Raw genomic sequence first — 24,040 nt, forward strand, 5'->3', positions numbered from 1 at the left:
CAAAAAATAACAAATCAAACTAAACATCATAACAAAATCGACATGCCCAACACAAATCTCAAACAATTGTTATTGGTTGAAGAGCCAAACATCGAGTCTAATGTGAAGCAGCCTACTGTATATTCGAAAAAACTCACGCGCCATATGCCGTACAGGCCTTTTCTTTGGTTTCCTTTTTTTCCCCATGCAGTTATGCAATTTGAGTGAAGGTTCTATGTTGACAGCGTATGTCCACAAGAAGACAATTATCTTTTACCACTTCATAAGTTTGGTTATTGATTGTGAAATGTTCAATGATGACGTGTCTTGCCAGCGGCTGCTCTTGATTTTTCATGATGTCAAGTATTGTTATTCCACAATTTGTTGTGATCAAAATCAAATAGGTACGCCTGTGGAAGAGTTTGACAAGACAATAAAACTTCGATTCAATCGATGAAGGAGGTAGAAATACTTTGGTTTCATCACTTTTGCTATGACGTCTTTGTTTTTCTTTTCAAAAGTGACTGCAAAATGTATGTGTTTCAATACTTCAATACAATCCCCAGCATTATGCAATCAAATGAAATCTGTTATTCAAAGAATGAAAGAGGATACTTTTCACCAAAAATGTCATGCAATTGCTACCTGAAGTATTTTGTCATCGGCGTATCCGCTGATAGGATATAAAAGTAGGTATTCAACTCAGTACTTCATTTAACAGGTATTTGTACAATTGCATGACCAAGTGAAGAAACGAAAATACAAGTAAGTCACATTTTATTATGAATTTGAATTGATATTTGATCGATTATGATCATTTGATCATATAAACTATTTACTTATTATTGCTTTGATAACATAAAATACAAGGTATATGAACTCTATTGTGCATGACTATTTTCTGTAAGCTATTTTAACACCCTTGTTGTCAGGAAAATGAAGTTGCTTTGTATTTAGACATATTTTTTACAATTTTTTATTCACCCGAGGTTCTGACTCTCGATCACGGAATAGCTAATCCCTCATCATAAATTCCGATCCCACGCAATTTCCAACTCAGTCATGTTTACCTCGATGTGATCTATTCCTGTATCGAGCCATCTGGTTTGTGGACTGCCGTTTCTATTCCCGCTGACCAAACCAAACATTGGCTGATTTTATTGACGTTTTACTTCATTTTATTGCAATTTCCTTTTAGTTATGCGGTGGCCAAATTGCGAACATTGCTGCTTAATGTTGGAATAATGTAAACTGTCAAGCAGTGCATCCTGTTGATCCGTAATTGGGCTTCTCTCGAGCACCAGCTTGCTGGGCGTGCAGTTGTTCTCTTGCGTTATACTGCCTTTCTTATTATTTTTGTGCTGTTTTATGTTAGTGATTTGCAATGACGTTCACATCATACCATACCTTTCAGATAAGCGATGTCGAGAGGATTCAATATTTTTCTTCTTTTGGCTTTGATTGTGTCAACTGGAAACTGTCTGTCATGGCAAGAGTAAGACAAATATGTTGCTGCTTTTATTTTTTTTTACTTGAAATAATACTTTTCTAGTAACCTTTATACAGATTTAGATTTTACTAAACTCTGGTATAGCAGAATTGTCAGGGATATTTAAATATCCTTGAGAATTGTTAAGATAATTTTACCTGCAATTTTTTTAACGATGCAAAGAAAATTAAACTAACTAGGTTACAAAAAAGCGTGAATTTTGAATAACAAGATTTCTTTTCAACATCGCGTCACTAAAAATAAATCCCAAATCAACATTTTGAGTATCATGATTGCTTTATCCACCAGTACATCACCAAGTAACTTAATTATAACATTTTTTACATTTGAAGAATAAAGGATGGTGTAAAAGGCGTTTTGAAGTATGCTACAGGAGGGAAAAAATGTTATGACTGTGTAAATATGGTTATTGAAGCACTGAGAAATGTTGGAGTAATGCGAGATCAGGTATGATAGTTTTATATTATTCTCTACTTTGTAAAAAAAACAGTAAAATCTATACACTATATTACTAGTCGCCAAACTATAAAGGCTCATGGCAGACTATAGTTAGACACAGGAGATTTAATAATACATGTAATAATAATAATTATGCTCCGGTTTATTTATTGTCACTGCTGTACAACTGCTAAGGCCTTTGCTTAACTGCTACAGTATAGGCTATATTGTTGGAATTTGCATCTTCAATATTGTATCGATATCGTAAAGCAATTGTAGTAGCCTAGAGGCCCTAGACAACTTCAAATGAACAACTCATATTAGGCTATCCCGTTTGTTTTGTAAGCAAGCGAAACAAAATCTTCATTTTAAAACATAGTTCGAAATGATTTTTAGAAAGAAACGAAATTGCTTGAGTTTCAAAATCAAAATGCAAAAGTCTAATTAATTTCGTTTTAAATTTCCAAATAATTTTGTTTTGAACAGCGGAGTAGCAGTCCATTTGTATACTTTTATTTTAAGCTATCTTGATGAAAATGATTTAACATCGGTGATTTTATATAATTAAATTCCAACTATAAGAAATAATTTTACGCTTTGACCTTTCATGGCGGCCAAACAAGTTTTTTCGAGGCTACGCTTAGCCGTGGGCGTGGTTGGAGATTCTGGTCTGGAGCTTCATAACAAAGTTGAAAAACTACATTTTTTCAGTCGTTTTTTTTTCAAGTAGTAATTAAAAAATACGCTTTATTTTTTATTATATTTTGTTATTGATTATAATTTATTTATTTTTTATACTGTAATTGGTCGTACTAAGCACTTGTAAATTCGGTATATGTGTTTTTTTTCAGAATCCAGAGGCCTACCGTCAACTAATGAGAAATATTGCGGATGAAATGAGCTGGAAAATCAAGTCTGATGAAGTTAGGACAAACATGGACCAACTTCTTGATGGATGTAAGTTGATTGCAGATTTACAGAACGTACAAATTTCAAGCTGAACGAGCATTTCTATAAAGAAATTGGTGATTTTCTTCAGTTTTAAACTAGTACAGTATATTTTTAAATAGTATATTTTTAAATATGCTATCAAATTGTGTGTGTGAAATCGATTGCTGATACGCTACATGTATATCTTTAATGACGGTGCATCAAACCACAGCATAAGTTCAACTATCCTTAGACACTTGTCTGTGAATATTTTCTGGTAATTAGAATTCATAAGTAGCATGCCAAGCATATAGCAGAATTGTGGCTATGCGAGGCTTAATCCTATACTTCATTTACTCAGTCGAAAGGAACTATAAAATTTTCAAACGTTAAACTTCATTTCGTTTCACTTTCAAAAGCTTTGCAGCTTCTCAGTGATTTGAATTGCAACAAAATACTATCCCCATCCATTATAATTATATTTCTTAATGTTTAACGACTGTTAATTTTTAGTATCACTTCTGGAGAGTGATCAATCGGGAAGCTTAATTCGCTAGCGGAACCTCTTGCTGCAATCAATCGATATGTTATTCTGTATGGAATGAGTCTGGCTGATCATTTGGCTCGACGCACTGAGAAATCGACACTGCCATTTTTGTTGCATTTATGAATTTATGGCTTTAGAGTCACTAATAAAATCGCAAATGAAAGAATCTCTGTTGTTGTTAATTCATTTGAATGGGAATAATTGGTAGTGAATTAGATTTGCTTTTATTGCAGCGGATCACAGTAAACGACTGAACACTTTTTCTATAAACAAAGTAATTGGAAGGCATCAAACACCATTACAGACTGAAACAGGATTATACTTTTGCGTTTAGGTGATCCGTAAATTTACATTCTGTCCAAACACGTTAGTTTGCAAAAATTCCTTTGCAAAATTTACTAGTTGTCACAAAACATTTGAGGGAAGTTGTGGACTAAACTAAGCTTGGGGAAAGCTCTCTTAGGTGAATACCAAGTGCAGAAAATTTAGTTACAATGAAACGAAGTCTTAAACCAGCATTTTTCACTGAACGCTGAGCATATTCAAATATAGCGTTATATTTCAAATGTTCTGACGTTTATTCTCTTACGCTTTAACCCAGCCAACAAAACTCTTTTTTAGCGTTGATTTATCGTCTACAGACGTTGAATCAATGTAAAAAGTACGAGTTATGTTGATTGGAAACCCTCAGGGGAGAAACTTTATTCTGTTTGAATCCCATAACGGAAATATCAAACCACGATGCTATAAACTACGCAGGCGCCTTTATTGTCAAACTGTCATTTCTTAACAGTTGGAGTTTAATCATTGCGTCAGTATCAAACAGAAAAGACAAATACAGCCTACTTGTAAAGCTTAACATTATGCTTAGCATAAATTCAAACAGACAAAATAAACTTACTAGTTGCTGCGGAGTGCGTAGGCTACGTATAGTCTGTACAACTTTCCAGTTGTCATCTTTGTGAGAAAAATAAAATGCACGTTCAAAATAGAGCAAAAGAGCAGAACAAGCTCTTTCAAAAGAACGAATTTTGTCGCTTTTATGTCCTGAGATTCCTTTATACGTATTTCGTTTCAAACATAAGAAAGCAAAAGTTTTTGAAAAAAGAAAGTTTGTCACTAAGCAACGTATTTTGAAACGAAACAAAATCAATGCAAAAAAATAATTTGAAACTAAACCAAATGCTACAAAATTTAAAGATGATTTAGCTTCGAACGACCCTAAAATATCCTCCGTACCCAGACAGCAAATCATATTTTTTTTATTGATTCAACGTCTTCAGACGTTAAATCAATGTAAAAAAAAAACGGTTGCTTTGTCGCTTTCTGGGTCTATTTACATACTATGTACTGTATATTAAGCCCTAGCATTTCGCACACTCTGGACAAAGCTTATCGTGCGTGCACACAAGCCTATTTCTGGTCTTGTTTTCTCAGAATGATTGCTGGTACGATTGTTAAGCTAAACGACAGTAATTTAAGTTGCATTTTCGCTATAACAAAAAAAGAATGATTTGCTGATAAAATTGCTAAGAAAAATGCAGCATTACATCGCATCTAAATACTTACATGCAGCAAATGGCGAATCTAGTAAAAAATATTTTTTTCTGGGGGATACAATTTCAATGAACTTAAACGTTCAGATAAGTAGCAAAATTATAACAAGAAGTTTGGAAACTTGCCTCAGAAAAATTAGACAAATTTTATCTTAGTTTAGTCGAGTTTTGCTAATTTTAGATTTAATTTGAGACACACACTTTGTATTTGATTATAATCATCAAAGTAAGATTTCTGTAGAAGTTAAATTGTTTTGCTTTACAAAAGAAGTTTAGTTTAAAACCGTTTTTTTAAAGACCACAAAAGGGTTTTACCAATTTTCGGTTTTCTTAAAGCCTTTAAGAACACTCCTGAAACGTTTCTCATTCCCTTGCGAAATATACAAGTTGCACTTGAGTTTGTACCAGTATCAACACTGAAATAGGTTAATTTTAATGTCAACTCAATGTAATTGAGTTAACTTAAATGTTAAAGCAACGTCTTTAGTAAAGACGTTAAGTCTTAAGTAAAGACTCTTTACTATGCAATTTTGCATTTCTAGGTTTTTGAAAACTGCATGACAAGATTCTTGCTGTGCTTCTCCGTTGTTGAACGCATAGTTTGCTCTATTCGCCGACTTATTAGTAAACACAGAGCGAGCAAAAATAATTCCTATTGTAAAACGTGAAAAGTTTCATAGGCTATTCTTTGCCCTGTAATTTATTATTTATGTCAGCAACTTTATTTTTAGTTTGTTTTGCTATTTCAATTATCAATTATTTACTCAGTTCGTTCTTTTAGAATTGTGCACTTTTAGCACTGAACAAAATGTACAGCTTTCTGTACTCGTCCTTCGACAAGTGTTGCTTGCATCTTATATGACATGGATGAATAAAAAATTACCTCTTATTTGATTTTTAAATTACGTATTCCTTTACACTAGCAAGTTGCATTTAAAGTCAGTCACGATATTTTTACATTAGCAACATGCAACTGCTATATCTAACCTGTATAATAGTTCATTTTTCCAAGGAAAGATACCAAACATTATTTTATCTATTGCCAACTTAAGCAATTCTCATACATTGCAATAACGTTAGAGCAGATTGCTGGTTTCACCACAATTAATCGTCCTTACTTAAACAATATAGCACCAAGCAAGTTCTGATTTGCGTTTTTATTGATTGCTCAAAATAAATTGCTTCAATTGAAAGCAACAAAAAGGCAGTGTCAAGATTTATGCAGATTAACAAAACGTAATCGATTCCGAATAAGATATAACTTGATTGAATAAACTCCTTGTTAGATGAATAGTCTTTCCAACTCATCTCTCTCTACAAAAGAACCTACGAGATAAAAGCTATGTTAAAATAACGTTTGGAATCCTAAACTAATTTGCAAGCTTATGGTATTTTTTTAGGATCCTGTCTATCAAAAACGCACTGCAAAGAAATTTTAAAGATAGTAGGCTAACTAAGTTACAGTTTTTAAATATAAACACCATGTTTTATAGTTTGTGTCCTGAACTAAAAGATGTATAGTAATATCACAGAGATTTTTTTTAAAACCAACTCTAATGATAATATGTCGCACAACATTAAATAAAGCTGTATAAAATTGTTCTACTTCATTTGAGCCTCTTTTGCTAAGCCATGGGTGGTATAAAATAAATGCATTTTAAAGCTTGAGATATAGTTACAGTTTTGCTAAAAACTTCGAAAAAGTTTAGAGGCAAGAAAACCATATTTTTTTTACTATATAAGCTTATTGATTCAGAACATTTTTCTTATTCTTAACAATGCCAAATTCCACCTACTTTTCTGGGCAAGTCGATGCATCTCGTCCATCACAGCTTCAACTCCATCAGGCTTCATGATTAAGCTCAGTTCATCAGCAGTGTTCATCATCATTTCATGGTAGGCATCTGGATTCTAAACAATTAATTTAGGGTCAATTTTTTTAGTTAAATTAAAAAACCAATCGATAAAAAATGAATCATGAAAACTTTTCTTTATTGTTTCTCAACAAATAATCAAGTTTCGTTTGGAACAAAATAAGAAACAGTAAAAAGAGTAAATTTCACACGACGTCGCTTAATATTACAAGAATGAAGTCATTGTAAGTTGAAACATATTGTCAAAAGCTGCAGTTATATCAAATCTAAGGTTATTTCAAACTTTTGGTTTGCTTCACCAAAAAAATGTTTCTGAAAGTTCAGCATAGTTGTTTGACAACTGATTTTAAAAGTATATAGAAACATGCTTAAGTCAACTATAGTCAGAAGCTATCTGTAATCGAGCATTAAAAAACTGAAAACGTGTTTATTGAAGATAGACATAAACTTAACACAAGATTTTTAACTTTACCATATTCTCAATAACAAAATTATAAGTGTATAACGCTTAAGTTGGTTAGGGGGTAAAAATTGCTTATAAATTACGGCAACCTTATAAATCTATAAATAATCAGTAAACTACAGTATAATCGTACCTCCGATTTCAAACGTCGTAAGTTTTCTACGTCTCCAACTGCGGCTTTTATGGCGGTGCCTGCTACTTTTTTGGCAATTGGCGCAACTGCTTTAGCTCCCTTCCAAAGTGTCTTTCCAACGGCTTTAAAGCCTTTTCCTATCCTTGAAAATAAGTAAAAAATTTATCCGTTTGCCACATGATTTTGATTTTGTAATTTTCTTATAAGTTGCTGCTACAAAATAATGTATCCATTCGTTTAATGTGTTGATCCATGGTTGATCAAGATCACACAATTCTTTTAATCAAACTTATCAGATTCGATTTATTGCAGTTTAAATGAAACCTCCAAGCTATATTTAACAGTTATTAATTATAACAACTTGTTGATCAATTCTAAATAACGATTAAGCTAAAAAAAATCCTGAAACTTTCTTACGTTTTGAAAAATCCACAATTTCCACTTGACACAAACAAAACTAGGAAGAGTACCACGATAGCTCCTTTAGACATGACTTGATCTAACACATATACAGTATATTGTAAGTTATGCAGCATGAGAGCACTTTTGTAAATTATATACAAATTATTTAGGCTCACTTTGTTTATTTAGAGTACCGATACAGTTTTAATCATTACAAAACGAGATATCTTAAGTGTGAATAGGTTAAACATCTTTCACTAAATTGTGAGCAACAGATGATTCACAAAATTCAAATAAGAATGTGGAGAAACGCGATTTTTGTTAATTTTGTATTTATTGACTTTAAGCCCACAGAAAAAAATCAAATCCACCATGAAACATGGCTTACCTGTCGTTTCTTCAAAGAATTTCACAAGGTCGTGCAATTGTGCAGTTATCTGTTGAATGAAGTGCTGACTGAGATTAGTGACTGCTTTTATAGGCTATCTAACGGATAAATCGTTTATGATCAATTGTGATGTAATCAGATTGTTTCTATCGCAAAAGTAAAGGGCTTCCTCTTCGACTTCTTCAAATTCATCTAAAGATGAAAGAGTTATATTTGATTGCGTGGCATTCCACTTTCTAAACAAGTTTCAAAGCGGGTATATTTTTCTGACGTTTCTGTCAAATCCAACAATGCGTGGTGACATAGTTGATAAAAATCTGTCCTGAGTCGTGCACCTTTTTCTACTGAATCAAATTGAATACTAAATCAGTTATTTTGTCAACTAAATCCATTTAACGATTTTTATTCAATAGACTACTGGCTGCTATCAACAAATGTCGAAAGATAAATTACACAGTTGACGAATGGAATGAAGCCACTAGATACAGCTGTCATAGTTTGACGTCTCTTATTTAAACAAAGCTGATGAGGTTTGTTTCAAATTATGCAACTGACAAGCAAGGAAATGAAACTCAACAGCTGAAAAGTTGATCGCGAATTTCAAATAGAAATAAGTTTTCGTTCCGAACGATTTCTCAAGGAACTGAAACATCTGTCGGTTTGGTTTCCCTAGTACTTTAAAAAAATAGCTTATGTGGTAACCCTCGTTAAAACGAAAACATTTGTTCAAAGACTCTTTTCAAGCACAAATAATTAAAAAGTAGCCTAATTCTAAAAACCACAAAAACCGTTACACAAAATGTCCATGAATGTAAAGCATTTTAAGTTATAGAAACAGCAGCAGTTTTATCTTGCCAAGAGTAAAAAAAGGAAAAAAAAGTTTATATCAAGGATTTTTAGAACTATACAAGATGTCCAACCACATAACAATAGGATGGTTCATTGAAGGAAAAATTTCTGGATATTTTTTTATACTTCCCGGCGAAAGTTTTATTATAGCCTACAACTCGTGATAGCACGTTCTGAAACTTTCTCATTCTTGAGAATTTCAAAATTATTCCAAACCCATTGCGATCAACACATTACACTTGAAAGCATAGAAGCACAGTAGATTGCGGTTAGTACACCCAACGGCTTATTTCATCCAAATTGCTTGGAACGGAATTTTTTTTATCCATTTGTTATTATAAAAACCACGGTTTGATATGTTCAGCCATGAATATACAGTAGTACTTGCAAATCCAATGCAACCAAATTGTTCGGAACAACTTCACTGTGAACAAACACTGTAATGGCCTAACGAACGATAATCTGATCAAGCAGTAGCCTACTGTGAAACAACAATAGTCGATTTTTGCTTGTACATAAAATATAATTATGTGATTCATGTGACAATGAAACCTTAGCATTGTTGCCAATACAACTGATTATTTTACATTACCGTTTACCAGTGGTTCTTAACCAGGGTTCGATCGAACCCCTGGGGTTCGACGAAGCTGTTTCAGGAGTTCGGCGCGAACGTCCTCTGAAACATTAACACACGGCCTAATGAATGGTATATCAGCGAATATTTTTAGAAAATATTCTCTAGCCGAAACTTGATTGCGGCTTACGTGATGGTAAGTAAACATCTGTGTGTTTGACGCGTGATGTAATGATGCTATCTACACGTAACACAATGTTGTTGAAAACAAAAATTGTTGTTGAAACGGTCAATTACGGTTGTTGAAACGGTGGAACGGCTTTGAATCATAGAATTTTTATCCAGCTGTGTGAAGAAATAGAGTCACAATTCAAAATCCTTCTCTACCACATTGAAGTACGATGGCTATCGAGGAGGAAAGTGATGAATCGTGTTTTTGCTTTGACTACAGAATTATTGGAGTTCTTGAAAAGTCACAACCATCGGCATTCAAAACACTTTGAGGACTCAAGTTTTATCCTTCTATGGCTTATTTAGCTGACATTTTTGGTGCCCTTAATCAGCTGAATTACCAAATGCCAGGAGGTGGTAAAATTTAGTAGAAGCTGAAGAGCAAATGAGCGCTCTTCAGAGGATATTGCAGTTGTGGTGACAGCAATTGGAAAATGACAACTTCGCTAACTTTCCACGTGTGGACAAGGTAGTAAGTAGTTCCGATACAGCAATTAATGGCGAAATTGCAGAAAGTCAGAGGCTTAAGCTAGTAGCTTATTTACTGAGCATTTGCAGAAGTTGCAAAACTCATTTCAAAACTACTTTTCTAAACAAAAACAATATCCAGTATGGATACATCAACCATTTGCTGGTGATACTACAACAGCAGATATAAAGTCTCTACTGGATGACATTACCGAGCTTCAAGAAAGCGACAAGGTGCAAGAAAGGAACTTCAACAGAACAAATCTTCAAACGTTTCGGTGCCAACAAATGGAAAGTTATCCTCTTATTACAAAAGTTGCCCTTGAAGTTCTCATGCCATTCGTAACCACTTACAGTATTTATGTGAGCATGCGTTTTTCTATTCTGGTGGATGTTAAAGCAAAAAAAAACGGCTTGAATGCGAAAATGACATGAGAATTGCTGTTTCTGAGACGAAGTCTCGAATCTCACTATTGGTCTCAAAAAAACAACAGTAATGTATTACCTAAATGTGGTAGATTTTGTTTTTGTAACTCAGCGAAAATTTGGGGTTCAACGAAAGCTTGCAGATTAGCATAAGGGTTCGGAAGGTAAGTAAAGGTTAATAACCACTGCGCAATAGATTGAGATTCTCTTTTAGCAGCATGATCCTTGTTTATTTCACAAATGTAGATACAAAAATTTAACAACGTTTGAGTAATCTCAGAAATGATCACGTTTTCTCTGGTTAGTCCAAGACTCGCACTGCATGAGATTTATAGACTTGTAGAAATGACTGCCAACTGTAAGCCTAAAATCTTTTCGTGGAATTGAATTTCTTGTTTGCGCTGAAGCAGGTCCCGTTTGAAAGGTGTTGACTGAAAAATGTCCATCAATCAGGGTTTGTAAAAAGTAGATAAAACTTTCATCAAAGTATTTTCAACTTATTTCGACAAAATTAAATACACAAATGCAATATTAGAAGCATGATTGAAACAGTGAAAATGGAATAAAATAACAGGAACAACATAAAACAAACATCATCAGAATCACAATGCAACTCAATGCACTCATCTTTTCTTTCATCATTTCCTCTTGTTGAGGGTTGGAGGCAACGACGTTTCAAGTTTCTTTGCTGTGAGACCTAAGAAATTTTTTTCTGAGAAGTCAACCGATTTCGTTAAATTGATTCCCCGCAACAAAATTGCCACTTTTACATCGTTTCAACGTCTGGATACGTTAAAAAGAAGCAAGAGCGTCAAGTTTTGTTTCGCGATACGGGTATGAACTATTGTAGCCTAAGATTGGAATCTTAAAACAAATGATCTCTTAGTTTATAGAACTGTCTAATGCTGATGTCATCGACCATCGACTCAAGAAATAGGTCGACGTCGCAATATGCATCAACTGATCCCAACAAACAAAATAGGACTAACATTCAATCATTTTATGTTGCATGGACGTCATGTCAACTTGATTTCATTTTATTATCCAAAAGCATCAGCAAACACTAGTGAAAAGGGAAAATTGAACTTTCCTCACAATTTCAATCAAATACGAAACTATATTGCCGTCAGGTGGCAATAAAGCGCCAAAAAAGAAAGAAAGTGAATCAATTTGGATTTTTGTGCAAATTCATGACGAAAAACGGTTAATGTTACAACAAAATTTCAATATAACCAACAAAAGACCACAAAAGGTAATTACTGTTTGCAAAAAAAAAAATAGTTTGGTCTTACTGACGTTCATTGATGCAACCTTGTGAGAAAAAAGCAAATCATGCAAACGCTGGGTATTAGGCATGGAGGGGATTTTGCGGACGTAAAATAACTTTGATATATTTGCAATGATCAGAAGAAATATTCCTGTGTGCTTAAAAAATACGACGGTCAACTGAGTTTGTAGTCTCATTTTTCAATGATTTAAATTCCAACGACTTCCAAGTTAACAAAACACGTCTCTCACATCGAGACGTATGTAAACGCTGAATTATAATATAAAAATGACTTGCTTGGTCTACTCTACAAGGTGATTAAAACATAAAATGTACTCCAGCATCACACATTACGTTTGATGTTACTTAATGAAATGTAGGTAAATCGTCGTCATCGTGTGAGTCTCTGGGGCCTATTGTTTATCCTTTTTCCATCCCAGATTCGCGATGTTCTCGGACTACACCGGTAGTCTACCAGAGAGCAATCAGTCCCCGACTTCAAAGACACACAGACCTACCACTCTGTTCGGTTGGTTCAAATTCAATATGCTACAATTGTTGATGACGTGGTTTACTGGTTTGCGGTCTGTATCTCAGCAACACACTCACAAGAAGAGACCATTCCCATCGGTGTATGATTGAGCGGAAAAGCACGAAGCCTGTAGGCTAATGAAGTGACTTGAGAAACAAAGAAAGCATATCCAGTAAGTAAAAGTTGCTGTTTTCACGTCACCATGCGTTGAAACGACGCAAAATTAGCACTTTTAGCAGCTAGATAGTTCAGATAGCCCAACTAAGCTGTGGAGCAGTGGTTTTCAACCAGGGTTCCGCGGAACCCAAAGGTTCCGCCAGTAAGTCTAGGGCAGGGATGGCGAACCTTTTTTAGTGCATGGGTCACAAAAGAGACCTTAATCCTTGAAAAAGCAAAAGTGGGTCATACATTTAATTACATGTTAGTGCAAAACTACATGTTAATGCGAAACTTGCTGCTGCATCTTCTCTGCAAGTCTTATTATTCTTGGTTGGTAATCCTTATTAGTTTTTAGCTTCACTCATGCAGCACTCATATCTGAGCTGAGGCGATTCCGTGTGCTTGATTGTATAAAATTCATTTGCGAAAGTAAAGATTCGCACGAATATAAAGAACCAAACAACGTTAACAGAGCTACCGCAAATCTTTTCATAGTTTCAAACGAATTTGGCAGGGAGTTCCACTCTGTAAGAATCATATTTTCAGCATGGTTTTCAACAGCAGGAAAGTCACAACCATCCATATTCGTTTTTATTTCAATTTTTTGTAGGAGATGATTTAATTCTACAAATTTTGTTTTCTATACTGCACTTTCTTGAAAGTCTATCATTTCTATTTCCAAGTTGTAAAGTCGAAGCCATTCGAAGTTTGATAATTCAAGATTTTCAAATTGAATTGCATGAGGGAAAAGAATGAACTGCAATGTAGTATCTAGCTTTCGGAACTGGGTAAACCTTTCTGACATTACATTTTTGGCCTCTTTCGTCAGTAAAACATACTTGTTGAGTGCAGTTTGCTTTTGTTCATAAGTTAAATTGGTGCTGGTAAAGTGCTTCAACAACTAAGGAAAATATTTCAGCTGACCTTGTTCAAGGTCTACAGAAAAAATAGCGAGTTTCTTCTCAAATGCTTTAATGTGCCCAAACATGGATAAGACAATATTTCCACAGCCTTGCTATTTAGTATTTAACTTATAGTAATGCATTGTGAAATCAGCGAAAAAATGTAAATCATTCAACCACGCACTTTCGCTTAACTCTGGATATTTTTGATTTTTTTCAGCTAAAAAAAGTTGTACTTCTTCTAACAATTCAACAAATCGCTGTAAAACATTATCACAACTTAACCACCTTACACTGTTGTACATGAGTAAGCCATTAAATTTACTGTCACACGTGTTCAATAAATTTGCAAACTGGCGTTTATTAAGAGCATGAGATGAAATATAGTTGACTATTTTTGTTACAACACTTACAACTTTTTGAAAAGATTTGATTGATTTGGCGCAAAGGGCTTCCTGATGTATTATGCAGTGAAATTCAACAAAGCTAGATTGAAATAGGGTGGGGCCTTATTACAAATATTTAGTGAAACATTTATTCTTTGCTGAAATATTTGTTTAAATTTCATTATTTTAAAAAAGATAAGTGGGTCACTGAAAATCTGTGATGGGTCACTTCGTGACCCGCGGGTCAGTGGTTCGCCATCCCTGGTCTAGGGGTTCCGCAAGTTTACATTCAAGTCCGAGAGTCTATTTTATTAATATATTGCTCAAGTTTCTCATTGAATTTTTTATGAGAATAACTGTAATTTTTCACACTTTGTAGTTTTATTGTAGGCTACATAAATAAATCTGAAAATAAGTATTTTTAATTTAATTTAATTAATCAAACGATATTTTTTGCATATGGCAATTTAATTATTGAACAGGAGTTCCTCGAGCAGTGCCGGTCTTTGGGGTGTGCAAACCGTGCGATCGCACAGGGCCCGCAAATTAGGGGGACCGCAATTTACTCAGAAAATGCATTAATTTTGTCTTTTCCAATGGGAAAAAATGATCTTATCCTTTTGCTATGCCATCGGACAGCACCATTTTACAGTAATATTCATACCCAAATTTTTGTTAAACATGCTCTCAGAATGCACCAAATTCAAAGTAATTTTTCAAAATTTTCTGGGGGAGGCCCCCCAGACCCCCCCCCCTTTCAAAACACCTAGCTACGCTACTGAATTGAATCATTGTCTTTGGGACCCGCAAAGCATATTCCGCACAGGGCCCAAAATACCTTAAGACCGGTGCTGCCTCGAGCTTTTGGAATGTTTCATTGGGTTCCGTTCCACCAAAAAGGTTGAAAACCACTGCTGTGGAGGAACTAAAATCAAGTCAAGTTATTGATGTTAGATTGTGGCTCCTCACAACGTTTCTCAAACCTTTTAAAATTTAAGCTACTCTTCCAAACTGGATTAACTTCTTGCTTGCAAGCAACGGAAGACCCTATTTATTCATTGTCTTGCAATGATGATTTAATGACAATGTGAAGCATTACTTGTTGTTTAAAAAGCGCAGCATTTTCTCAATTTGTGCAGGTTAGGGTTGGGTTAGGCAGACGATCAGCCTACTGACAACCATTCTGTTACACGTCATAATCTAAACAAACGCGTCATGAGGTCAAAGGTGAGGAAGAAAACGTAAGCTTCATGCCGTACAATACAAACGTATGTATTTTTACACGAGTCAGTTCAAGATTGAACTCACTTGGGTGAAAATAAATTCGTTTGTATTACAAGACAAGTAACCGAGTCGTTCATACCAAGCATTGTTGTGAGTTTGACACCTGTGAAAAGATATTTCATTTTTTTGAAGCTTCATGCCATTTACCCAAGTAAGATCTTGTGTCAAAAATGAACGGAAGTACCCCAACATAGCTAGCGAGAAATCACAACCATTTTCTGGCAACTTCAATGTGTTTTCGACCGAAAAAATGTATCATTGATTAAAGTGACCAGAAGATATTTGTCAATATCTATTATTTTAATTTGTTAAATGCATACGATTTAAGAAAAATCGTGTTTCGAGTTTTATCATTAACAACTTTTCAACTTGAAAAGTTATTACTTATAAATAAGTTACAAAAGCCTAAAGGTTCACCAACCGGGCAGCGAACAAACACTATGAGAAGTTGATTGTAATTTAAAAAGTGAGCTTAAAATATATATGCCTATTTCGTACGTTGCACAGTTGATATTTATCAGTCAAAATTGTATGAAACCAGATCCACAATGTCTCAGCAGTGTGTTTTGGGCTAATTTTCCCTTATCTTTGGGATTAATGTTACAGTCACATTGAGCACAGTTTTGAGCTGTTTAATCTCATTAGGGCATTTTTACTTGTTGCCTTTTGCAATGCATGGTAGAATAAACATAACCAGAAATACGTTTGATGAAATGGTTTTGCTATAAAACCTATCCAACATGTCCAATCTTGACAATTATATCTGTGTGCATGGCCATTTTACCCGGGACAGATCTTTATACATAGGTTCCAAGTGCGATAAAAAACTGTAGTCTGCTGTAGATATAATGGCTGTGCGAGGATCAGCATGGCCATTAGAGTTATGGCAAGCTATGTCACATTTTGTGAGCAATTTCTAAAAGGCCTACTTTTGTTCTCTTGATCTTTTCAAAAGTAAAGAACTGCAGTGTTTGCTGAGGTTACCAACAGTTCGGGAAACTTGTTGTAGTTTTGTTATATATCACGTAAATTTGTTTATACGACATCAGTTTGATGAATTATAGAGCATATCAATTTTCAGTGAACCTGCAGTAAGGAGGTAATGTTCTGTTTGTTTTTTTCAAATCCAACTTTAGCCCTCGTTTTAGTTGGATACAACCGTATGTTCCAAAACCTCTGGAAAAAAATTTGAAATTTACGTCCAAAACTTTCCGTTTAATCGCGTGTGGTAGATAGATTTCCATTAGTGTTGAGGTTTGATAGAGTTTTCAGCGCTCAGGCTGGATGCAGTGCTCTACTGGTGCTAGTTGTGCATGGAGTTTTATCATTTTTGTTTGTAGTTATCAAACCAAAACAACTTTCCCGAACTGTTAGTAACCTCAACAAACACTACAGCTCTTTACTTTAGAAAACATCAAGAAAACAAAAAGTAGGCCTTTTAAAACAAAATGAGGAATAGCTAGTCGTGACTCTACAGTAAAAGACCATGGGGTTAGCATGCTCCGTAGCGTCGATAGGAGGTACTTTTGGAACAGGCGGGAGAAAGGGGCGCGAGAACTTAAATCTACCACGATTTTTTTTTGAATTTAGCGCGTTTCTTAGAAGCGTCTTGACTTGGGGCATGAGGATCTCATTGGCACCGGACCTAAATTATCCTCTCAACGGCCCTGGCTATGCTTGAAGAGACAGCATAGTAAACATAAACTGAATCATGATTCATGCTTAAAAGCCAATGCTCCAATGATAACTAGTTAACACATTAAATGTACCACTTTTTATTTGTTCATCAAAAGTACATATTTTGTTGAATTTATTTGCATAATAAAATGTTTGCAATAGCAAAAAAATGTTGTGTTGTTTAACGGAATCGTCTTAACGGTCGTTCATTGCAGCTCTGCGCCATGTTTCAGATCCAGCCCAGATACGAGAATAAGAATTCCAGTAGAAACTTTTTCAAACAAATAATCTTAATTTTGATTGTTGGGGGTAACTTGGATTGTCAAAGCATGTAATCCTTCAAGTCAAAAAGACACACTGTTAAAAATGTATATACAGTACAACAGAAAGATGATAGGAAAAGAACAGCTATTTTATGTCCGTTTCTACGTTGGTCATTCGTCTTTGTAAAACAAGGAACATCACACATAAGCCCGGAATGGCAAACGTAACACATAACGATCATACAAACTAAACAAAAAAACGAAACAATTTATCGTCACGATTCGCTACTGAACAATAAAAGGGTCAATAATGATAATAACGGCTTTTGGGTTAATCCCGTACGCGAAATCCACACAAAAAAGCATTGATTTTTCAAAAGTATTCCCTGATTCAAAAGTTACATTGCAAACGCAGTAGTACGCTTAATGGTATCCCTGAAGAAAACGAAAAAAAACAGTATCTACGTACACACAGTACTAATCACGTGATTCTTTGCACGCATCAGTGCAAACGCAATCAAGGGTGGCGTTAAAGGGATAAAGAGAAACAAGTAATGCTTTGATCACTGATATAGTTAGTACAAATAAAGGGTGTGGTGTGTCAAGCAGACGTTTTAAATAGGCACAAAGCAGTGAGGTAGGCCATGTCACAGTAAAGGTATCATTGCGCACATTCATAAGCCACAATGCATTTGAAGACTGTTGCGAGAAATTCATGCTGTCGATAACGAGAGGCGGGCTACGTAGGGAGTTTCTTTGCTGACGTCACATCAAAAGATGTAGAAGAAACGAAAGAGGAATTTATAACTAAAACATGCTTTTATAAACAAAATTTTCAAGTATGAGGCCTTCATATTTCTACTACAGTAAAATAAGTCACAAACATAAACTTGGTCGGCTAGATGATTGCATAAAAGTAGTAGTGTTCAAAGTAAGTTGAAGCATTGTCTACAGTTCGATTTGTGCTTATGAAGATTCGTTATTGCTTTCTTGGCCGCTACGCGGCGATCCAGTAGTATTTTGAACTCCGCTAGAAGATGCTATTGAAGAAGTAGACGGTGGGCCGGCCGATCCACTGCTGGTGTATTGCCGAGTTGACAGACCAAGTTGCTGATGCAAGGTCAAGTTGAAAACGGAAACGTCAGCCGCCATTTTGTCATTTTCACGAACAGAAAACAGTCGGCTTTCCCGCGGAGATGAGGTTGGCGATGGTGGGGTTGAAGAGGTAGATTCGAAGTTTGGGCGAGTGGCGTCTTCAATGTGTTCTTTATGATATTTGCAGCTGTGCAGAACGGCCTGCGAGTAAAAAAAACAACAAAGTTTTGTTGAGTTGTGCCTTTTAAAAATAAAACCAAAACACACAAAACGTCACCAACTTACCTTCAAGAGCAAAGGAAACCGCGATACATCGGCATTCAGCAATCGGCCAGAAATAAACCGAACATCGGGCAAGCAAAGCATGAGTTCACGGAAACGAGCCGCTCCATTTGCAGTCGACGAAGAAATATTTTCCCGTTCTGTGTTATTCTGCAATGCTTTGATTTCAATGAAGCGTTGGCAAGCGAACCAGTATCGCTTATTGATCTCTTCTACACGTTCGACTTCGTCCAAGCCTTTAATATCTGCAACAAAATAAGCAATTAATAGCGGCTGTTAAAAAATATGAATATAGTAAAATAATATAAAAACAATAGAGTACAAAATTGTAGAAATTCTCTATAAAAATTATGGTCATCGCTGTAGTCAGTGACAAACACTTATCCCAAACAAACAGTACATTTCCTCAAAAATAGTCTTCATGTCAGAGTTCATAACTTCAACGAAATTACTCTAAAACATTATAGGGCGTGATGAAAATGATATTGTGGCTCAGGACCTCTTTGTGGCCACTCATTAGGCTGGGGTGCCAGACGTTGTGCAAACTGGCAGTAAAATTCACCCTGTATGCTAACCAGGCATGCAACACCTCTATCCGCAAGTGGTTAATCATTTCTGTGTTGAAAATATCTGTTGTGAACTCTCTTGTGTCTTCTAGAGAGTAACAACCACCAAGTTCATTGTGACCACGGTTACTTTTAACTTATGTGCCACCACAATATGTATTAAAGCAATGCGCTGAAACCTCAATACTACCACGATCTAAAACCTTAAGAAATGTCTTTTAACAGAATAAATCTAACATAGGACACAGTATGTGAAGAGAGGGGCGTTCTTCCCGGCTATCAGCACAAGGCTGAGCACTCGCTAGTACAGCGAGCAGCTGCGATTCGCTAACCATAACGGTGTAGCTTCCACGCAAGCCATTCAGACTTTCCAATCAACGATATGTTTCTCGGCAGCCGATTTGTAGCAAGAATTGACAGCGATAGACACCGTGTTTCGCCCATGAGGCTGGGCTCGTCAGTATCGCACCACTAATTCTGCCACAATGATATTCGACCACCGCTTTACCAGTCAGTTTAACTCTTATCTTTGTGGAAACAAAGAAAGAGCCAACAAAACCAGCAGGCGCCAGGGCAGAGGACATGTGAAGAGAGGGGCGTTCTTCCCGGCTATCAGCACAAGGCTGAGCACTCGCTAGTACAGCGAGCAGCTGCGATTCGCTAACCATAACGGTGTAGCTTCCACGCAAGCCATTCAGACTTTCCAATCAACGATATGTTTCTCGGCAGCCGATTTGTAGCAAGAATTGACAGCGATAGACACCGTGTTTCGCCCATGAGGCTGGGCTCGTCAGTATCGCACCACTAATTCTGCCACAATGATATTCGACCACCGCTTTACCAGTCAGTTTAACTCTTATCTTTGTGGAAACAAAGAAAGAGCCAACAAAACCAGCAGGCGCCAGGGCAGAGGACATGTGAAGAGAGGGGCGTTCTTCCCGGCTATCAGCACAAGGCTGAGCACTCGCTAGTACAGCGAGCAGCTGCGATTCGCTAACCATAACGGTGTAGCTTCCACGCAAGCCATTCAGACTTTCCAATCAACGATATGTTTCTCGGCAGCCGATTTGTAGCAAGAATTGACAGCGATAGACACCGTGTTTCGCCCATGAGGCTGGGCTCGTCAGTATCGCACCACTAATTCTGCCACAATGATATTCGACCACCGCTTTACCAGTCAGTTTAACTCTTATCTTTGTGGAAACAAAGAAAGAGCCAACAAAACCAGCAGGCGCCAGGGCAGAGGACATGTGAAGAGAGGGGCGTTCTTCCCGGCTATCAGCACAAGGCTGAGCACTCGCTAGTACAGCGAGCAGCTGCGATTCGCTAACCATAACGGTGTAGCTTCCACGCAAGCCATTCAGACTTTCCAATCAACGATATGTTTCTCGGCAGCCGATTTGTAGCATCATGGGCGAAACACGGTGTCTATCGCTGTCAATTCTTGCTACAAATCGGCTGCCGAGAAACATATCGTTGATTGGAAAGTCTGAATGGCTTGCGTGGAAGCTACACCGTTATGGTTAGCGAATCGCAGCTGCTCGCTGTACTAGCGAGTGCTCAGCCTTGTGCTGATAGCCGGGAAGAACGCCCCTCTCTTCACATGTCCTCTGCCCTGGCGCCTGCTGGTTTTGTTGGCTCTTTCTTTGTTTCCACAAAGATAAGAGTTAAACTGACTGGTAAAGCGGTGGTCGAATATCATTGTGGCAGAATTAGTGGTGCGATACTGACGAGCCCAGCCTCATGGGCGAAACACGGTGTCTATCGCTGTCAATTCTTGCTACAAATCGGCTGCCGAGAAACATATCGTTGATTGGAAAGTCTGAATGGCTTGCGTGGAAGCTACACCGTTATGGTTAGCGAATCGCAGCTGCTCGCTGTACTAGCGAGTGCTCAGCCTTGTGCTGATAGCCGGGAAGAACGCCCCTCTCTTCACATGTCCTCTGCCCTGGCGCCTGCTGGTTTTGTTGGCTCTTTCTTTGTTTCCACAAAGATAAGAGTTAAACTGACTGGTAAAGCGGTGGTCGAATATCATTGTGGCAGAATTAGTGGTGCGATACTGACGAGCCCAGCCTCATGGGCGAAACACGGTGTCTATCGCTGTCAATTCTTGCTACAAATCGGCTGCCGAGAAACATAGGACACAGTACATATAGTTAACGCCCAAGTGTAACTGCTGGGTGAAAAAGATAAAAAAATCTGGCCATCACTTTACATTGTTATAACTTCACCAGATCGCGCTTTGTAAAGTACCACACTATTCAAATAGCAAGGCCATAGTAACGTATGTGCCACCATTTCATATAAAACACGTCTCTAATATGCATAGCCATGTCACGTTTCTATTGCCGCCACCTCCTTTCGTCTTCAATCTCTCGAAGCAAAGCATGAGCAAAGGAAGCCCTCAAGAACAGGGCGTTCTTTTGTTCAACTTGTTATTTTATATTTTAAATTTAAATTTTATATAAAAACGACCTTTTAGCGGTACATTACGCCCTTGGAGCTGCGGATGCACAACGGCACGCGGCTTTTTCCGAGACGTTATACGTGACGTTATTCAGTATAAAAGCTTACAACCCACACAGAAGTCGATACATAAATTACGTAAACAAACTATCCCGCTTGAAGCAAAACTAGGTCATTGATTTTCTGCAGCAGAGCACGGTAAAGATTCAATTCTGTTCAACGCTCTGCATAATTTAATTCTGCTTTATAATGTATTTAATATCATATTCATCAATGCATACATGGTGTGTATTTAGTATACATACTGTGAGATAAGGTGTCTAAGGGTGATCTAACTGATCTATTAAACCTGAAACCTTGATAGTAAATCACAAAAGTTGTGACTAATACTGTTTGAAGTTGTGAATCAAGCATCAAAGATTGTACATTTTGTCTTTTTTGTGATCAAACGCTGCGGTGTAAAAATTTGTCAAATACGAGCTGCGTCAGGTGCGCGAAATAATGAATTTGTATGAAGTTGTTGGAATTCAAATGAAAATTGTGATAAAAAATGAAATATTATCTAAAATTCCGTCACTACCGAGTGGTGAGAGCTTTGGTACGACGCTCGAAAGGGCGCCGGTTCGACACCGCTCAAGAGCATTTGGCTGTGTCTTTGGCAGAACACTCAAAAGACATGCCTGAAGGTGGACCACATGATTAGCTTCCTTGCCTTCTCGTCCACTTCATCTAAATCTTCAACCACCTGGCGTAAGCCTGGAAGACGTCGAAAAAAAGAGATCCGCCTTTGAAAAGTGTTTTCTCTGAACAAACTTGTGTACATTTTTTGCTTAGTGTGACCCATACAACAATACCCAAATAACCCATCTCGTTTCACAAACTTCTTATTGGTTCTAGTTTCGGCTCACCTTGCACGAAAACCGATTTCGTATATTTTTACCTTGATTCAAAAAGTTGATCACTTTCATGATGACGTAATCCTCTTTGGTGACGTCTAATTTTACAAACTTCTTAAAGAGTGACGCAATACTTTCCAGTATCTCCACCTCGCTGTCACTGAAGCTGCAAAAGAAAAACCCATCAGTAAAAGACCAATATCATTCAAAAGTTCGTTGGGGGGCTGGTCAAATATTCTATGACGTCATGGTTTGGTTTTCTTCACCTCCCGACGTCACTTCAATGTCTCAGTCGACAAAACCAGACTAACTGCTCTCCAGTAGCTCATTGCTGTGATCGCCAATTATCGGGAAAGATAGTGAAATTATCGGGAAGCACAGCCAGCACGGGGTGGCAAAAAGATAGTCTCTCAAACCCAGAGACGACGACCATTTCACATAACACATTTCTTTCCAGCCTAATGTACAATATGACGGCTCAAACTTTCCACAGACGAAAGCCATCACATTTAACTTGAAAAACGGATGGCAACAGTCGCTCAATTTAGTTTGCCAAAAGCGATGTGTAAAGAAAACGATTTTAACCTTTATTTCGCTGCGACAGTAATTTGATTTTGCATTGGAGCAGCGTCATTCATGGCTTTATCACGCAAGAGCCGGAGCCAATCAATCATTCCATAGTAATTTAACAATGCCAAATAAAACAACGAAAAGTATCTTACATAAGAACAAGAATGTTGTTGCTTCAGTGATTAATAAGATTTACGTCATACGACCAAGCCTAGGTAGTATCTTTTAAGAATAAATATTTCGACGTAAGTGCCAGTATTTTACTGGAAATCAAAGTACAAATTGATCATACGTAAGTATTGAAAACAATCAGCTGGTGACATCACTTGTATACGTAGGTTTATGATTCAAAAGCGTTTGATAGATGTTAAAAGTGAGTTGTTGACAGCAAAGCGTATTGCAAAACTGAATTTGTTGTTTGGTGCCTTGGATGGGTGGAAATACAACTGGAGCTTTTCGTGCGAAAAACTTGTAGTGAAGCTAAATACCAACAGCTAAGACGATTCAAACAAAAACTGAATATTGAAAGACGTCGAAACTACGTTAATGTCACCAACCAATCGAAAGAGAGCGAGAAATGATCAATCACCATTCGTAAAAACAAGTTTTAAACAACCTATCCCGGCATTTCTGAAGCCATTCTTCGCTGCGAGTCGAAATTTACTTTTTTTTTCTGAAACGTCACCGTACTGTACTTAGTTACTCTGCAATCAAAGGCTTCGCAGCTCAAATTTAATCCAAGGCCCGAATTTGCGGTGTAGCCCTTGGATTTTTAAACCACTGCCCCAACCTTTTTTAAGATACTTGTGATTTTTGGAAAGTGAATACTGCGCAACATTAAAGGTTAACTGTCAACCACTTTAAGTCTTTCAAATATGGCTGCAAAACAACGACGCTTCAAAAACATGAGATGACCGTGACACCAGT

At 36.7% G+C, this 24,040-nt stretch overlaps 3 protein-coding genes across 4 annotated transcripts in view; 1 reads left to right on the forward strand and 2 right to left on the reverse strand.

Moving 5' to 3' along the window:
• The first annotated feature begins 680 nt into the window (after positions 1–680).
• LOC145785538 (uncharacterized) lies at positions 681–3,564 on the forward strand. The gene is made up of 5 exons (XM_082597201.1): positions 681–744; positions 1,394–1,474; positions 1,822–1,936; positions 2,779–2,884; positions 3,371–3,564. The coding sequence occupies exons 2-5, from the start codon at positions 1,401–1,403 to the stop codon at positions 3,412–3,414; spliced, it is 339 nt and encodes a 112-aa protein (XP_082453327.1). The 5' UTR covers positions 681–744; positions 1,394–1,400; the 3' UTR covers positions 3,415–3,564.
• A 2,544-nt stretch (positions 3,565–6,108) lies between these two features.
• On the reverse strand, positions 6,109–8,348 carry LOC145765573 (uncharacterized). Its single transcript, XM_082577408.1, has 5 exons — positions 8,221–8,348; positions 7,848–7,929; positions 7,431–7,572; positions 6,757–6,871; positions 6,109–6,286 (listed from the first exon to the last, which is right to left on the reverse strand). Exons 2-5 carry the CDS (start codon positions 7,919–7,921, stop codon positions 6,243–6,245), a joined length of 375 nt encoding a protein of 124 aa, XP_082433534.1. The 5' UTR covers positions 7,922–7,929; positions 8,221–8,348; the 3' UTR covers positions 6,109–6,242.
• Positions 8,349–17,092: 8,744 nt separating this feature from the next.
• The window catches only part of LOC145764730 (nuclear receptor subfamily 6 group A member 1-like), a 50,435-nt gene continuing 43,487 nt past the window's right edge, over positions 17,093–24,040 (reverse strand). For both annotated transcript variants that reach the window (XM_082576390.1, XM_082576389.1), the window contains 3 exons: positions 22,588–22,709; positions 18,619–18,860; positions 17,093–18,534 (listed from right to left, as the gene is read on the reverse strand). In XM_082576390.1, the coding sequence (XP_082432516.1) occupies positions 18,205–18,534; positions 18,619–18,860; positions 22,588–22,709 (694 nt within the window). In that variant the 3' untranslated portion in view covers positions 17,093–18,204. The remainder of the gene's footprint in view (positions 18,535–18,618; positions 18,861–22,587; positions 22,710–24,040) is intronic.

This window comes from Aplidium turbinatum, chromosome 2, assembly GCF_918807975.1.
Source record: "Aplidium turbinatum chromosome 2, kaAplTurb1.1, whole genome shotgun sequence".
In the NCBI taxonomy this organism is placed as follows: Eukaryota; Metazoa; Chordata; class Ascidiacea; order Aplousobranchia; family Polyclinidae; genus Aplidium; species Aplidium turbinatum.

Bases quoted from the DNA above. Each gene is read 5' to 3' on its own strand.
- LOC145785538 (XM_082597201.1), top strand. From the start codon at position 1,401: ATGTCGAGAGGATTCAATATTTTTCTTCTTTTGGCTTTGATTGTGTCA. The intron at 1,475-1,821 runs GTAAGACAAATA...TTACATTTGAAG, and splicing joins AACTGTCTGTCATGGCAAGA to AATAAAGGATGGTGTAAAAG. The intron at 2,885-3,370 runs GTAAGTTGATTG...GTTAATTTTTAG, and splicing joins GGACCAACTTCTTGATGGAT to TATCACTTCTGGAGAGTGAT.
- LOC145765573 (XM_082577408.1), bottom strand. From the start codon at position 7,921: ATGTCTAAAGGAGCTATCGTGGTACTCTTCCTAGTTTTGTTTGTGTCA. The intron at 6,872-7,430 runs GTACGATTATAC...TTAATTGTTTAG, and splicing joins TACGACGTTTGAAATCGGAG to AATCCAGATGCCTACCATGA. The intron at 6,287-6,756 runs GTAGGTGGAATT...TTTATCTCGTAG, and splicing joins GCATCGACTTGCCCAGAAAA to GTTCTTTTGTAGAGAGAGAT.